Source organism: Lynx canadensis, chromosome D1 (genome assembly GCF_007474595.2).
Source record: "Lynx canadensis isolate LIC74 chromosome D1, mLynCan4.pri.v2, whole genome shotgun sequence".
In the NCBI taxonomy this organism is placed as follows: Eukaryota; Metazoa; Chordata; class Mammalia; order Carnivora; family Felidae; genus Lynx; species Lynx canadensis.
In genome coordinates, this window is record NC_044312.2 from 59,834,790 (window position 1) to 59,850,364 (window position 15,575).

Genomic DNA, 15,575 nt, shown 5'->3' on the forward strand with positions numbered 1-15,575 from the left:
AGTCCTGTTCCCAGTTTGGATGCCGAACTAAGAGTAACAGCAGAGTGACCGTGGGCCTTGCTTAACACACAGCCCCCTTCTTTCCTGCAGAAGCCGTAAAGGTGACATGAAAGCAGCCCTCACAGGTCAGGGAGGGTTGTGAGCTCAGGACACCTGCCCATCACCCTCTGGGGCTTTAACCTGGAGCATGAAATAGAGCTGCCTGGGAGCAGGAAGGCCAAGCTTGACGGGAGACAGGAGGTGGCATGGTCTGGCTGCCTGGCCCTCACAAGGATCTCCCTGTGCTGCCCTAGACGTCAAGGCTGTCACACTGGTTTCTCCACCATCCCTCCTACTCCTGTCACCTCAGGCCTGCTGAGGAATCGGGCCCTCCTCTCCTTCCATTGCCCGCCTCCTCCAGGGAGCCTGAGATGATGGGGACAGTCAGACCGAATAGCAAACAGTCAGCAATGGAGCTCCTGCCTCTTGTCTTTGCTGTTCATGCTTGAGCTCCTGGAATGCCTGGAGGAGCCAGCAGGGCTTGGGCTGTTCTGCTCCCTCTCCACCCCACTCCCTTTTCTCTTCTCTGTGGGAGTGGGGTGGGCTTTGGGTCTGAGGGCTGCCCCTGTCTGCTTCCCAGTGCTAACCACAGCAGCTACATTGCTAGCACCAGCCCTCACAGCCTGTGGATATTGGGAAGAGGTCTGAGCATCTGTGCGCCTTGGCACTTTTGGGGAGGAGTGTTGGGTATTCGTCCTTGTCTGCTAGTTATAGACTCGGTCCCTTGTTCCTGTCCCCAGCCTGGGAAGCTTGGGGCTGTGAATGGTGGCAGTAAGTAGTGGGGTGGTAGTGAGGTGTCAGTTCCCCAGAGTCAATTCTGTTGAATCTGGAGGCTGTGGGGCTCCGGCAGGCCTGTCTCTGCAGGCTGGGGGTGGAGGTGAGCATGGGCAGTGGCTCTGGTAGCACCTGCGTGTTGGGTCACCTTCCTTAGGTCCTGCCAACCAGCCTGCACCGCAGGGATAAATCCCTAAATGGAGGCCAGAGAAAGGACCAGAGTTTCTTCTTCTAGGAACACTGGGGATTTATCTGGGGAAAACCTCTAATTTCTCTGAATATTGAGGGGAAGGCCTCCTGAGTTTTCTCTTCTCTTCCTCCCCTGTTCCAGGTGGAAGAACTGAGTAAGAAGTTAGCTGACCATGACCATGCCAGTAAGGTGCAGCAACAGAAGTTGAAGGTGGGACAGTGGGGGATGGGCCATCTTGTCAGCCTCAGAGCGAGAATCGGGGAGGGAAGGGGCTCTGTGAGCCCTTGGGCTGTAGTGGGTATGGGGGCAGAGGCGGGCCTGGCATGGCAGCTTTACACCTGCCTGTGGCTCAGGAGCCCCTGTATGTGCCTTCTTAGAGCTTTCAATGGAAGACTGGGGTGGCTCCCATCGCTCAGGCCTTCGCTGTCCACTAGTTGCCCCTAGTCATGTGTGGTTATTTAAACTAAAAATTGAGTTCCTCAGTCACGCTAGCCACATTTCCCTTGCTTAGTAGCTACGTACGGCTAGTGGCTACCGTTTCGGACAGGGCAGATACAGAACATTTCCATTCCTGTAGAAAGTTCTTTGGATAGTGCTGCTCTAGACAGCCTAGCTTTGAGGATTGTCAACAATGTTTAATACTGCACTGTAACTTAATATTTGAACTTAATATTTGTCATGCTTTCAGCAGCATCACCTTTTTGGTTTAATACCTGCTTTTCTGCAGTTCAGTCTTCACAGCTTTTACTTAGGGGCAGAGGAATTAGGCACCTGTGGCATAAAGCCCCGTGGTGGGTCACAGGAGCTGGGAGCAGAACTTCATTTCCATGCCATAATCGTGTGATAAACAGATGCTGCTTCTCCATTTCGGGGCCTTCTCGGTGCTAGGAGATGTAGGAGAGAGAAGGCCGGGTAGTCCATTGTCTTCTACAAGCTAAGTGCTCTGCTCACTGGCATTAAAAGGGAGACCGAGAACTGGACATGGCCCCTGCTCCCAAGGAGTCTGTGGTCTGCATAGGAGGCAGTGCAGCATCATAAAAGCCCACACAGCCTTTGAAGTTGGGTGGAACAAGGTTCAGATCTTACTCTGCTATGACCCCGGTCAATTTGTTTAAATCTCTGAGCTCAGTTTCTTCACCTCTGAAACAGATGAAGTTACTTCCCGGAGCAGTTGTGAGGAGAACAAGAGTTCCCGTGTCCTCTGAGAGCTCATGTGCCAAGTGCCTAGCTTTGCACCCAAGTGTTCCCTGAGGATCAGCCCCCTTCCTCCTTGGGGAGACTACTCATGGAGAGAGAATGAGACAGTTTGTTCCTGGGTGCAAAGAAGGCAAAGATAGGGCTGTCAGAACTCTGCCAGAAATGGCATTAGCCAGACAGGGAAAGCTTCTGCAGAATGTGGACCTTGAAGGGTGTGTGGTATGCCAGTAGAGTAGGTGCTAGGGGCGGGGGTAAAAGGATTTTTTGTGCGAGTCCTGAGAGGGTCTGCAGGAGTCTGAAAACACCATGGAACCCAGGAGGTTAGGGCAGGTCTGTGGATTTGGGTGCACTAGCCAGACCAGCCACCCTGATCAGCGTTGTCATGCGTTCCAGGCCCAGGGAGGGGAGAGCCAGCAAGAGGCTCAACGCCTCCAGGTCCAGCTGAACGAGCTGCAGGCCCAGCTGAACCAGAAGGAGCAGGCAGCTGAGCACTATAAGCTGCAGGTGAGGCGCCCCCAGCCCTGGCCCACTGCTTCCTCGCCCTGCTGCCCTCCAGTCCCTGCCTCCCCCCCACCCCCACCGCCCCACTCGTTCTGTGTGCCCGCGTAGATGGAGAAAGCTAAGACCCACTATGATGCCAAGAAGCAGCAGAACCAAGAGCTGCAGGAGCAGCTACGGGGCCTGGAGCAGCTACAGAAGGAGAACAAGGAGCTGCGGGCTGAAGCCGAACGGCTGGGTCGGGAGCTGCAGCAGGCTGGGCTGAAGACCAAGGAGGCTGAGCAGACCTGCCGCCACCTTACTGCCCAGGTGCGCAGCCTGGAGGCACAGGTGCGTATCGGGTCAGATGGACTCCACCTGTCATGTCGGACCCCTGTGCCCTCCTCTCCCAGGCTGCCCCTGCCCGAGGCTTCTCTTCACTCTCCCTGTCCCTCTTCTCCTCAGGTTGCCCACGCTGACCAGCAGCTTCGAGACCTGGGCAAGTTCCAGGTGGCAACTGATGCCCTGAAGAGCCGGGAGCCCCAGGCGAAGCCTCAGCTGGACTTGAGCATTGACAGCTTGGATTTGAGCTGCGAGGAGGGGACTCCCCTTACCATCACCAGGTGAGGAGGTGCCCTGTCTCTGTCTTGTTCACTGAGTGCCCACCGTGTGTCAGGCTGTGTCTTGGGCACTGGGGCTAGTGAGATTGAGAAGATGTCTCTTTGCCCTCTGGGAGCTGTTTCTTAGAGGAGAAGACTAAGGAAGCTGTCCGAGGTGTTCGGCCAGATGTTTGTGTAGGGCACACTGGGAGTAAAAAGAAATGAGTGCTCAGAGAGGGCTTCATGGAGGCTGTCACTCCTGCTGAGTCTGCAGAGGAGCTGAAGGTGTGTGTGCTCCGTGAACAGAGGAGAGCAAAGGCTGAGGAAAGAGCCTGGCTGGGCTGGCAAGTGAGGTTGGGTGGGGCTGGCTAGACTCCTCATTGAAGTTTAGATTTGATCCTGAAGGCACTGAGGGATCTTGGAAAGGCTTGAAATTAAGGTAGATGTGGTCCAGTTTGATTTTTTTTTTTTTTTTTTTTTTAATTTCTGTTTTAGAGAGGGCACGAGCGAGGGAGACAGATAGAGGGAGAGAGAAAATCTCCAGCACACTCAGGATGGAGCCTGATGCCGGGCTTGATCCCATGAATCTGGGGTCATGACCCGAGCTGAAATCAAGAGTCGGGCCACCCAACTGATTGAGCCTCCCAGGTGCCCCTAGAAAGTTTTTCCGATAACCAATGTAGAAGCTGAGATGTGCCCATACTGTTACAAAAACACTTAAAAAGTAGTAATGCATTTATTTACCCCTCAGCATCCTCTGAGGTAGGTTCTGTGATTATCTCCTTTAACAGATGAAACTGGGGCATAGAGGGGCAGTCCTTTGCCCAAGGTCCCACAGTGGCAGAGGCAGGCTTGAGCCCAGGCAGCCTGGTTTGAGTCCTTGCTTGTCACCAGGCTGGCACCTCCCCTCAGGTACCATTAAATCTAGGTGAGAGGAGAGGAGGCAGACCGTGGAAGGACATGCAAATGGAGTGGCGTGTGGTTAAGTGAGCTCCTGGACTTGTCCACTGCATTGGGCTGGAGGGAAGAGGTAGGATTGAGCTCATGTTCATGGCTAGGGGACCCAGGTGGAGGCTGCTCCCATTTCCTGAGGCAGGAGATCCAGATGGATGGACTTCATTTGGACATGCTCACCGTGGAGCTGAGAGTTACCAGTGTTAAGTAGCTCAGATAGCCATGGAGATAGATGGGCTGACCAGAAATGGAGAGTGAAGGGAGGACCCAGGTCAAGCAAGGGCTCTCCTTGATGCCTTTCAAAAATCAGAGAATGGGGTGCTTGACCTGGTCTGCTTGTAATAAATGTAGGAATTGGGTCATTTTGGAGCAAAGGGATGAACAAAATTGCCTTTTAGCCCCAGGCATGGCACCTCAGCAAGTCTCTTTCCTACAGCAAGCTGCCTCGAACCCAGCCAGATGGCACCAGCATCCCTGGAGAGCCAGCTTCCCCCATCTCCCAGCGCCTGCCCCCCAAGGTAGAATCCCTTGAGAGTCTCTACTTCACCCCCATCCCTGCTCGGGGTCAGGCCCCACTGGAGAGCAGCTTGGACTCCCTGGGGGACGTCTTCCTGGATTCAGGCCGGAAGACCCGCTCCGCCCGTCGGCGCACCACTCAGATCATCAACATCACCATGACCAAGGTCAGGCTGCTGGGAGTGGGCCTGTAGGACCCAAGTGATGCTCACTTGCTCTTAAGGGCATCTTTCCCATCGGGTGCCTCTGGAGGCAGGCAGGGCTGACTAGTTCATGTGTTACAAAGAAGCACAGCCTCTTGTGTAGAAAGGGGCAGGGCTGGAATTGGATGCCTAAAGGATCTAAGGCTGGTTTCTTTCCATGTGTGGTACTGACTCCGTGCAGACCGAAAGGAGAGAAGATGGAGAAGTTGCAGCCCAGCCCTGTGCCTGCAGCATACCTCCTGGGTGGCTGAGATGCATTGTGGCCGCCACGAGGGCTGCCTGCTAGGTTGGGGGCCCTGGTTGGCCCTTGTTTTCCATATTCTGAGGAGGATGGGGAGTGGGGAAGGTTCGTTTGGTGTGGGTTGCCTTTGGCTACCAAGAAGCTGCAGAAGTTCTAAAAGATGGGCAGGGCCCTGGCAAGCTTGGGCTGAGGGTCAGTGGAGGCTGTGGGATGAGCTTGACTATGACTAGCTCAGGAGACTGGTATTCTAGCCCCAGCTCTGCCACTCCCTAGCTGTTACCTGTGGGTTGGTCACTTTACTTTTTTGCACCTTGATTCTAAAATTGTCTGATAACACACTCTCTTCCCTCTTTCAGAGCATTGTTAACAGACTCAAATGAAAATGGGATAGCCTTGGCACCTTGTGCAGGATTCTTAGCAACAGGGCCCATTCCTTGTAGATGTGCAGCTAAGGATTCCTGCAAAGCAGTGGGAATACATGCTGCTGCGGGATCCGAGGCCCTATTTAGGAAAGTGAACAGGAGGCACCTTTATGGATTGTTAGGGCCCCATTCCACCAGATCCATTCTCTCTTCCAGAAGCTAGACGTGGAAGAGCCGGACAGTGCCAATTCATCCTTCTATAGCACACAGTCGGCCCCTGCTTCCCAGGCTGGCCCACGAGCCACCTCTTCCACCCAGTCTCTAGCCCGCCTGGGCTCTCCTGACGATGGCAACTCTGCTCTGCTCAGCCTGCCTGGCTACCGGCCCACCACTCGCAGCTCTGCTCGCCGCTCCCAGGCTGGGGTATCCAGCGGGGCCCCTCCAGGTGAGGGGGCCACAGGGACACAACACACACAAAGAAAACCCCAGGCTGACTATCTTTCGGCACCTCACCGACCCCTCCTCCCTGCAACCTCAGGGCTGTGCTGGGCAATCAGGCTGATGTTCATCTCAGCCAGGGTGAATGGGAAATGGTCACACAAGGGAGCCTGGGACTCCCAGTGGAACAGTGATGCTCAGCTGCTGCCTGGAGTCCTCCATTACTGTCTCAGGTGGTAAGGGGTGCCAGAAGGGCGCCTCAGCGACCTTTGGTCATCAATTCCTGGTCCTCAGTTAGTTTCTCTAGGGTGTCACAGCCTCCGCATACGGTATAGGACTTCTTTTGACCTCCCCAGGGAGAGCACGCGGAGCAGAGCAGGATTCTGGGTTACTGGGCTTGAAGTCCACGGGACAGGTGGACAGGAGTGGTGGCCACAAAAGTTGGCAAGAGGCCAGGCCCCGTGGGAGACCTGCTGCCTCTACCCTCACTCTTCCTGGCCTTCCTAGCCCCATCTGCTTCAGTTTCCCTGCCCTCCACAGGAAGGAATAGCTTCTACATGGGCACCTGCCAGGATGAGCCTGAGCAGCTGGATGACTGGAATCGCATTGCAGAGCTGCAGCAGCGCAATCGAGTATGCCCCCCACACTTGAAGACCTGCTATCCCCTGGAGTCCCGGGTGAGCTCCGGGGTCACCTGCACGGGACCCACGCTGGCTCTTCTCCTCCTCCCTCAGCGCTCCATGCTGACCGAGCCCTAGTGCCCTGCCTGGCTCTTTGGCCTGCTGCAGAGTGACCTTATGCTTCTGGTGGAATAGCTGGCAGAGAGGGGTTCGGGGTGAAATCACTGTGGGTGGGCCTGAGTCTGTGGAGGAGGTCTGCTTGGGACTACTCTGCTCTGACCACCATGCAGGGCCTGAGTAGAGAAGACAATGGGAAGGGAGACCTTCCGCAACAGGAAGGCTTTAGCTGCTGCACACGCCGGGTGTTCTAGGGTGGTCCTGCTGCACTGACCCCCTCCTTCCATCCCATCCAGCCTTCCCTGAGCCTGGCTACCATCACGGATGAGGAGATGAAAACTGGTGACCCCCAGGAGACCCTGCGCCGAGCCAGCATGCAGCCAGCCCAGATAGCCGAGGGCATGGGGATCACTACCCGGCAGCAGCGCAAACGGGTCTCCTCAGAGCCCCACCAGGGCCCTGGTACCCCTGAGGTAGGTGACCCTGATTCCTGTTTTGTTCCATCTAGCAGGTTTCTCTCTCCAAGAGTTTGATGCAGGGACAGGGACTGTTGGGAAGGGAGGTTTCCGGAGGGAAGTGGTGTTGACTTACAAGGTCCACTTGGCTCTGAGACACACAACTGGTTTTGGATGTGAACTCTTCTTCCCCGTAGTCTAAGAAGGCCACCAGCTGTTTCCCACGCCCCATGACTCCCCGGGACCGACACGAAGGGCGCAAACAGAGCACTAATGAGGCCCAGAAGAGAGCAGCTCCGGCTGTTAAACAGGTCAGTGGGGGCTGAAGGGAGATCCTAGAGGGACCTTGCTGGCAGGGCCCAAGTGCAGCCCAGTTTGACAGCCCTCCCCTCCCCGACAGGCTGACCGCCGCCAGTCGATGGCTTTTAACATCCTCAACACACCCAAGAAGCTTGGGAATAGCCTGTTGCGGAGGGGAGCCTCCAAGAAAGCCCCATCCAAGGCCTCTCCCAACACCCGCAGCGGGACCCGCCGCTCTCCTCGCATCGCCACCACCGCAGCCAGCGCCGCCACTGCTGCTGCCATAGCTGCCGCCACTGCCACCCCTCGGGCCAAGGGCAAGGTGGAAGCACTGACGGGGAAAGGAAGGGGGTGGATGGACTCTTAGAGTAGGTGGAAGCAGGGTACTCCCTCAGGCCACCCCTTGGGAGGCTTCCACTGTGTGGCCCAGCTAGGCCACTGGGGGTGGGCTAAGAGAAGGTGCTCTCTTACTAGCTGCTCCCTGAGGACAGGAGACACAGGACAACTCAGCACAGCCAGCAACTGATAACCTGGAGCTAGATGTGTCCAGGTCACACCAAGGAAGGGATCCTAGTCAGAGGGGTTTGGAGCTAAAAGAGGCCTCAAGGCCAGCTGTATCTGCTGGCATCACAAGTCTCCCGCCAAGTGACTGTCTCTCTCTCTTTCAGGCAAAGCACTGAAGGGCCAGGACCAGTGAGAGGCCCCACCTGTGTCCTCAGTGCCGACCTCGCCTGGTCCTTTTCCTTCTACTGTCCCTTTCAGTGCCTTCTCTCAGCTCCCAGGCCAGCAGTGGCCAAACCCCTACAGACAGTGATGCCTGCCCACATCCCCGGCCTGGTACCTGGATCTTCACAGGAGCCTTCGCTAGGTGAACTGAGGTGTTCTCAGAGTTGTCCCCAGAGGCCTGGAGTGTCTGGGTCTTCTCCCTACCTTGCCTCCTGACGTTTTCTTAGAACAAAGTCACTTCTCCATCACAACCAGACTTGAGGCTGGCTTTGAGTGGCTGGGCCCAAGAGCCTCGTCCTCCTCAGCCTCTGAATCCAGAAGGGACCATTGGAGGAGCAGGCCCTGGTCCCTGCTGCTCGTGGTGGCTGGGCCTAGCAGGGCCCTTGCTTTTGAAGTCCAGGACTGGACATTGACCTAGCGGGTGCACCTAGAGATGCTCCCATCCACCCAAGGGCTCAGCTGCCCAGAAGATGCTCTTTTCCAGAACAGATAGGCCCCATGCCTGGGGGTGGCAGTGGGGAGTGGGAGGGGAGCAGTCTTCAGCTGCACCTCATCCCCCCTTCCCCAGACTTAAAAGTGGGGTGGGATTTTGGAGTGATGGGAAGGTTTTTAAGGGCCAGGGATGGATCTTTTTCTAAATGTTATTACTTGTAAATAAAGTCTATTTTTCTCCCTTAAGTGCTGAGCTGTCTTGATTTGTGTGGGAAAAGGGAAGTTTAGGTTCATTAGGGTATTTATATCTTTGTCCTTGCCGAGTGTCCCAGACTACCTGCCTTCTCTCAAATCCCTTCTCCTGGCCTTTCTGGGGCCACAGGATCTTCCCACACTTTGAGGGCCTGTGTTCCCGGACTTTAGTTTTGTCTTTAGCTTCTGAGTGATAGTCCCCCTCTTCCCACACTCCCTCCTGGGACGGGCCAAGTTCTGTAAGTGGAATGAGGACTTAAATGACAGAGCAGATGTCATCATGCCTCCACTGAAAAATCATTTATGAGTACCCATTGTGGACCCAGGCAGCTGTGGATCAGAAACAGCATCTACCCCCACCCTTCCCTGGGACAGTCCATTAAAGGGAAAAAAGAAAGAATACAATATTAAGCCGATGCAGAAGAAGGCCTGAGCTGCAAGGGCAGCTCAGGTAATGATGTTCATCCAGGTTCTGGAGTTCACCTGTCTTGATGGTGAGGCAGAGGGGACCCGCTGGAGGGTGAGGTTTCTTGAGTGCAGGGTGCAACTGTCCTCAGCCCAGCCTGGGGAAGCGAAGGCAGACAAGGCTCAGGGCCAAGGGTGGGGACATCTCTCGTAACCTTTCTTCAGGCCATGCCTCCCCTGCCTGCATCCTAAGTTCCGCTTGGGAGCACAGTGGACGTTAATGGAGGCCACTCCGGGCAGAGCCCACCCTATCCTCCCCATACTACTCCTCCTGTCCGTGGAAACCTCCACTCAGGTTTCTCACCCAGAGCTGGGCCACGACGATGTGACGCTGGGCAGTCTGCTCAGGATCGGCAAAAACACAGGAGAAGTTGGTATTGCGCAGGGTGGGGCTCAGCTCCTCTAGCATGAGGGTCGTCTGCAGCTGGGTGCGTGGGCCCCGGCGCTCCCGACTGAAGCAGAGGAGGAAAGGCCATGAGAAGACCATAGGAGGAACCCCAACCACCCCCCTGCCTGCCAGCCTTGCCACTGCACCCCTCACCTGATGCTGCCCTCCCTCAGCCGACCTGGGAGGTGTTCGATGAAAGAACCATTGCCCAGCCAGTACAGGATGCTAAAGTGGGGGAAGCGGCTACAGGCGGTACAGGACAAGGTCAGCATTCCATCTAGGGACACATGTGGCTGTTAGCCCTTCTGGAGAGCACACCCTCCCCTCCACCATGCTGCCCTCCCCCCTGGCTCCCACAATTCAGGAACTGGATTACTGCTGTACACACCACCCAGGTGGGAAAGTCCGTTAATGGGGAAGTGTGGTTGTCTACAAGGCAGGCCTGGGGCTGAACTAGAGGAATATGGATGGGTACGGGTCCTTGGTTCAGATGACGACTCCTGACCCTGTTTCTTCAAGATGGCCTTTTCCAGTGCTCAGCTTTGGGGACTCTAGGACCCCTGGTCAAGGAGGCAGTAGGCCACTGCTCCTCTAAGATGGCCAGAGGGCAAGTGGGCTTGGGTGGGGCGCAGGCTGGGCCTCGGAGCATATTGCAGTCAAGGCTCTGGGAGTCCTCTGACCATCCTTATGTCTGAATTCTCTCCATCCCATCTTGGGAGCTGGGCCCTGCACCCACACTCATGATGCTGGGTGGGAAAGGGGATGCCGAGTGCTCTGGCAAGCTGCCCTGGCTGGTGGGGCTACATGGCAGAAGGCAGTGGAAGGGGGCAGCTCAGGAGTCAATCCCACCTTTGGGCCCTCTGTGCCCACAGCTCACCCCCTGACCACCGTGCCCTTTTAGGCTCCCATCAGAATTGCTCCTTACTCAGTGGGACTTCCAGTTCCGGCCAGGTCACCTCCATTGCTGGGCACTGCTTAGCTGTTGGGAGCCCGGAGGGGCAGGGGTCCTTTGTGATCCCAGATGAGCCAGTGAAAGCGGTGGTGGCCTGAGGTAGAGGTGTGGCTCCAGCCAGGTGAGAGACTATGTGGGCACATAGGAGCAGGACAGGCAAAGGCCTGGGATCTGAGGGCAGGACAGTCACAGAGGTCAACTGCTGTCTGACTGCCTGGAAATGCTCAACATCCTGGCTTGGATCTTGGCTGGAGAGGGAGCTGCCTGGATGCAGCTCTGGCCGAGATTCCTGGGCTCTGCCCAGGGAATCAGAGGGGCAGAAGGACTCCTTGGGCCCCACCTCTTGGCCCTTTCTGAATGGAGAGAGGCTGGACAGAGGCTGAAAGGGAGAGCACAACAGCAGGGTGGAGCTCCCCTGGCGGAAGGGGGGTGTGTGTGTGCCTGCTCCACTCCCTTCTGTTCTCAGGCCCTACCCCACCCGCCCTTGCCAGCCCCTAGGTCCTACCTGGTGTCCGGTTCTGTCTCATGGTCTTGACGGATGTGTAAGGAGCTGGCGTGCCTGGCTCTATTTAACTGTGACAACTTCCTCCTCTCTGGGGCTGGTGGGGGAGGAGAATGGGAGTAAACTACTTCTCTCACATCTTCTCAGTGGCTTGTCTGGATCCCAGCCATTTGTATGGGCCTGTCCTTCCTGTAGACTCCACAGCTGTCCCTCGGTCTGAACTGAGTGGGTTGCCAGGCAATGCTATTTATTTACTCCACGCATCCCATCCAGCACAGGCTGGAGCTCTTTCAGAATGTAGCAACAAAGCTGAAGATCATCTAGTAACCGTCTTTCCCCACTCTAGCTCTTATTACCATTAACATTATGTGGTTATGTGTCCACTCTAACCCCTTCATTATAAGGATGGAGAAACAGACCCAAAGAGGGGCCAAGGACTTACCCCGTCACAAAGAGAGGCAAAGCTCTCTTCACTGGAGCTGGTTCCGGGAAGGACAGGATTAGTGAAATCCTTCTGGGAAAACATTCTCCACTCCCCTCTATTTCACTTTCACTTTTGTTCTAACCATGGAATCCAGAGTAGGCTCTGAGTTATTAACAGAGGGCACACACAATGCCAGTCTGGGTCCAGTCTGTACACAGCACCTCTTCTGGGAGCCGAAGTTCATGATGGCCCAGAACCTTCCTGCTAACTCACAGACCACCCCCCCCCCCCCCCCCACTCTCCAAGTGGTATCAGACTGGATCTTTTGTCCCTGCTCAGCTTCACCCTCCCAGGGGCACATACGGTATGAACTTATGAGTCTCCCGCAGATGGATTCTTCTGTCCCAGTCAAGGGTTAGGACTCTGGCATCCACCTTTGCTCTTCGGAACCAGCCTTTGCTTCTACACGAGCAGACTTCATGCTTCTTTCACATTCACACTGATATTCAAGGGTCAGCTCTCCTTGGCACTGGGGGCCCCATATTGGATCGCTTTGACCACTCCAGGCTCAATGTCACACCAGCCCGTCATCCTGGCCTTTCTCAGGCTCTCCACTCCCTCCAACCACCAACCCCACCCCCACCCACCACCCCACAAACTATATGGCCAGAACTATAGGTCTAGGTTTACTAGGAAGTCTAAATTTCCCCCTACCTGGCTCCCAAGAAGCCCCAAAGAGCCCTCTTTTTCAGAATCCCCCCCTTCAAAGCTCAACACTCAGTCCAGCTGTGTCCAGACCCACATGAGCCATGACACAGGAACTATGCTGACAGCACTCTCCAGCCTTGTGTGCAGGAACCTCTCAGAGTCAAGCTGAGGACTTGGAACATAAACTGGAGCTTTGGCCCTAAAAAGGAGAGGGCGCCTCCCAGGGAAGTAGGGGAGCAAGCAGCCCAGCACTGGCTTCAGCAACAACAGAGCTATATGAATGCACCAGTCTGGTGGCTGATGGGACAAATGGAGCTGGGGCAGGGCCAGGACTAGGGTGAGGTTAAGTGAGGCACCCGGGATGCAAAACTGGAGTAAGCATTCACTATCAAGGTCTCGCCAGTGTCTGCAGAGGCAGAAAGACCAGGACTGGTGATTAAGCATGAAGGACAAGACCCAAGTGTCTGAGGTTTGTGGTCTCTGTGTTCTCTGTGATGGGATGCCCAGAACAGAACCAGGGAAGCCAGGAGATGGAACTAGGTTTGGAGTTCATGAAACTCCTCCCTGGGAGTGCCCCTATCTCTAGCCATCAGGTCAGGAGGCAAGGCTGCCTGGGGCTTCTGAGACAGTCCTTTGGGGGTGGGGTGGGAATGGAGGAAGAGGAGACAGGACTCTACCTTAGAGTGGAACCAAGACAAGAGTTGGGCCACCGGGAGGTCATGGGACTCAGGCTTGCTGAAGTATGAAGAGAGAGCCTTGGACAACCTGGTCTTGGCTTCTCACATGAGCCTGAAGTATAGGGGGAACAAAAGTGAAAGAATGATCCCTGGACCCTTCAACTGGGCGCACCAGCACGAGCAGTGGGGGACTATGGGAAAACACAGCTGGGTGAGAGAAGCCAAAGTTGAGAGTGGCTCATGAGAAGAGGTGCTGGCAACAGGGCACTGACCTCAGGAGGTGAGGAAGAGAGTCACCCAGTGATGCCCCAGGGCCCTTCTGCCACAGGACAGGAGCCTGGCATCACACTATTCCCAGGGATAAGGGGTGGGGCCAACTACCCCTAGGATCCAGCTCTCAAATGGGAATAGCAAAAGGCAGCAAAGACAAGGTACTCCCAGGGACCCCAGGGAAGAATAAAGCAAGATGGATGTTCAGCTTTCCAACCCAGCTCACGGAGCTTTATTCAGAATGGAGTGACAAGATCCTGCTTGGCTCTTGCTGTGCTTGAAGATGCAAGCCCAGCTGGGCCATATTCCCTAAGAACCCAGTGCTGAGGGCCCACATTTACCCTCCCACTTCCTTCAGAACTCCTAGGGCCAGAGCTGGGGCCTACCTGGAACCTGTTTTTAGATCCCTTGCCTGGGCCTTGCCTGCTTCTCTTCCCACCCACCACCACTCCTGTTGCCAGGCCCGGGTAGGCCCCATGAACGTGGAAACTGACAGAGGGACATTCCCTGGGCTGGGAATCCCCTGGCTGCTTCAAGGGAACACTGTCTGACGACAGGGAAGAGTCTTAACTGTCATAGTCCTTCTGCTACACACAAACAGACGCACATACTCTCTCTCAGGCTTTCAGGGAAGGAAGTGAGTGATGTGGCAGGGTAGCCTTTGGCACGTGTCACCACTTCCGGGCTAAAGGTTCTGTTCACATAAGGGGCCTTCAATCACTGCCACCCATAGCAGTCCCCATGGCCCAACTACATATGGATAGACTCTGTTCTTGGCTGAGTACAGCCCAGCTTGGGGGCAGGTTACCCAAGCTGCTGCTGTTTCTGGTTGCCCCCAAACACATCCTCAATGGATTACGAGGTTCCAGGGCTTCTCTCACTAGAAAAGTCACAAGGTTCCACTTGCCTCAACCAGTCTATGGGACCTGGACAAGGGAAGACAGAGTCAGACACAATACCGATCCCAGGCCCAGACAGGGAGGAGGGAAGATACCTCACCCCTCAGTGCACATCTGTGGCACCAGGCAGAGCCCATTGGCTCTCCCACACTGAGCGAACCAGACTGGAGCCCCACAGAAGGAAGGAAAGATGGGGGTGGGATTGGCTGAGGCTCTCAGCCAGAGATGAGAAGGCTCCTTTAAACCAAAAATGTTGTGTCTCTGCTCCCACCCTGCTCAAGCAAGGAGGGTAAGGCCTGGAGGAGTTGGGGCAATTCCTATGCTCCACAATAAAAAAAGGTTTTTAAATATATTCATCAAAATAGTATTCTTTTAAAAAGCCCCCACTGCTGACAGCCCCACTGGCTGGCTCTCCATCGTCTCCCTCCCCAGCCCGGACACAGCCGGAGGGGTCCTGAGTGGCCCAAGTGCCCCTCTGAGTCTTTCCCACCCAGGAGGTCTTGGAGGGCAGGGAGGAGAGTGCCCTGAGGTCCATAGTGGGTGGATGCTCTTCTTCCTGACTATTCCAGGCCCAGGATGTAGTTGATGCCTTGCACCAGGCCAATGATGACAGGCTGCCAGGCTACCAAGTATCGAAGCCAATCCAGCAGTTGCCCGTACATGACGTGAGGCCTCTCCCAGCTGTCAGTGTGTTAAAGAGGCTATGTGTAAGAGCTGCTAAGGTTGGACTAGGGGATGGGTGAGAGGGTCTGCCCACACTTTCAGCTGCTCCACAGAAATGAGCCTACAAGGAGAGGAAGCCCCAGCCAGCCTCTCCATGTTAGAAGGAAGGGCTAAACCCAGAGAATGGGGGAAGGAGAGAACAGGGAACCAATGCAGAAGACAGGACAGACATGGGAGAAGGGTAGAAAGGTGAAACTAAACTAAGACCAACATGCAGAAGAGGGCCTCCCATGTAACACCTTCTCGAAGATGGACCCATTGGTGTTAAGTAAGGATACACAGTCTGAGACTGCTGTAAGTGCATCTGTGCCAATGGCTGCAGGGAGGTGGACAATGCGATAAAGTAACCCCAAAGGTTCTTGTAATGTCCACAATGAAGGCTTTCTAGGTCAAGGAAGGGGCTGAGTCTAGGGACCGAGTTGGAAGAGAGCAGGGAACAAGTTAGTCATGGGATAACCCTGGGCAGAGGCTCTAAGGAATCCCCACCCACCACTAAACACCAGGCCCTACTGAGGCCAAGAGGCCCCAGAGATCAGTTCCGTTCCTTTAACTTTATAACTAAATGCTGGGCCAGACATCTAGAGAGGAAGTCTGGGAATCCAGCTCTGGGGAAAGCAGAAAAGGAACATCACGACACTGTGAGGGAACCCCTCCAATAGCATTAGAAAGAGCAGC

General features: G+C 55.4%; 3 protein-coding genes across 10 annotated transcripts in view; 1 reads left to right on the forward strand and 2 right to left on the reverse strand.

Annotated features, from left to right (window-relative positions):
- Positions 1-8,886, forward strand: part of NUMA1 (nuclear mitotic apparatus protein 1) — a 73,695-nt gene extending 64,809 nt beyond the window's left edge. For 5 of the 8 annotated variants that reach the window (XM_030331769.1, XM_030331771.1, XM_030331770.1 and 2 more), the window contains exons 16-25: positions 1,145-1,213; positions 2,594-2,704; positions 2,810-3,028; positions 3,143-3,300; positions 4,667-4,913; positions 5,769-5,997; positions 6,531-6,667; positions 7,024-7,200; positions 7,380-7,493; positions 7,583-8,076. In XM_030331769.1, the coding sequence (XP_030187629.1) occupies positions 1,145-1,213; positions 2,594-2,704; positions 2,810-3,028; positions 3,143-3,300; positions 4,667-4,913; positions 5,769-5,997; positions 6,531-6,667; positions 7,024-7,200; positions 7,380-7,493; positions 7,583-7,849 (1,728 nt within the window). In that variant the 3' untranslated portion in view covers positions 7,850-8,076. Of the gene's footprint in view, positions 1-1,144; positions 1,214-2,593; positions 2,705-2,809; positions 3,029-3,142; positions 3,301-4,666; positions 4,914-5,768; positions 5,998-6,530; positions 6,668-7,023; positions 7,201-7,379; positions 7,494-7,582; positions 8,078-8,150 lie in introns of those variants that run through there. The other 3 variants (XM_030331773.1, XM_030331775.1, XM_030331774.1) reach the window with 3 other exon arrangements.
- A 284-nt stretch (positions 8,887-9,170) lies between these two features.
- On the reverse strand, positions 9,171-13,386 carry LOC115524961 (interleukin 18 binding protein). The gene is made up of 6 exons (XM_030331784.1): positions 11,642-13,386; positions 11,203-11,296; positions 10,671-10,868; positions 9,899-10,022; positions 9,662-9,809; positions 9,171-9,455 (listed from the first exon to the last, which is right to left on the reverse strand). Exons 2-6 carry the CDS (start codon positions 11,222-11,224, stop codon positions 9,372-9,374), a joined length of 576 nt encoding a protein of 191 aa, XP_030187644.1. The 5' UTR covers positions 11,225-11,296; positions 11,642-13,386; the 3' UTR covers positions 9,171-9,371.
- A 95-nt stretch (positions 13,387-13,481) lies between these two features.
- Positions 13,482-15,575, reverse strand: part of RNF121 (ring finger protein 121) — an 81,950-nt gene continuing 79,856 nt past the window's right edge. The window contains exon 9 of the mRNA XM_030331776.2: positions 13,482-14,858. Within this exon, the coding sequence (XP_030187636.1) occupies positions 14,738-14,858 (121 nt within the window). The 3' untranslated portion in view covers positions 13,482-14,737. The remainder of the gene's footprint in view (positions 14,859-15,575) is intronic.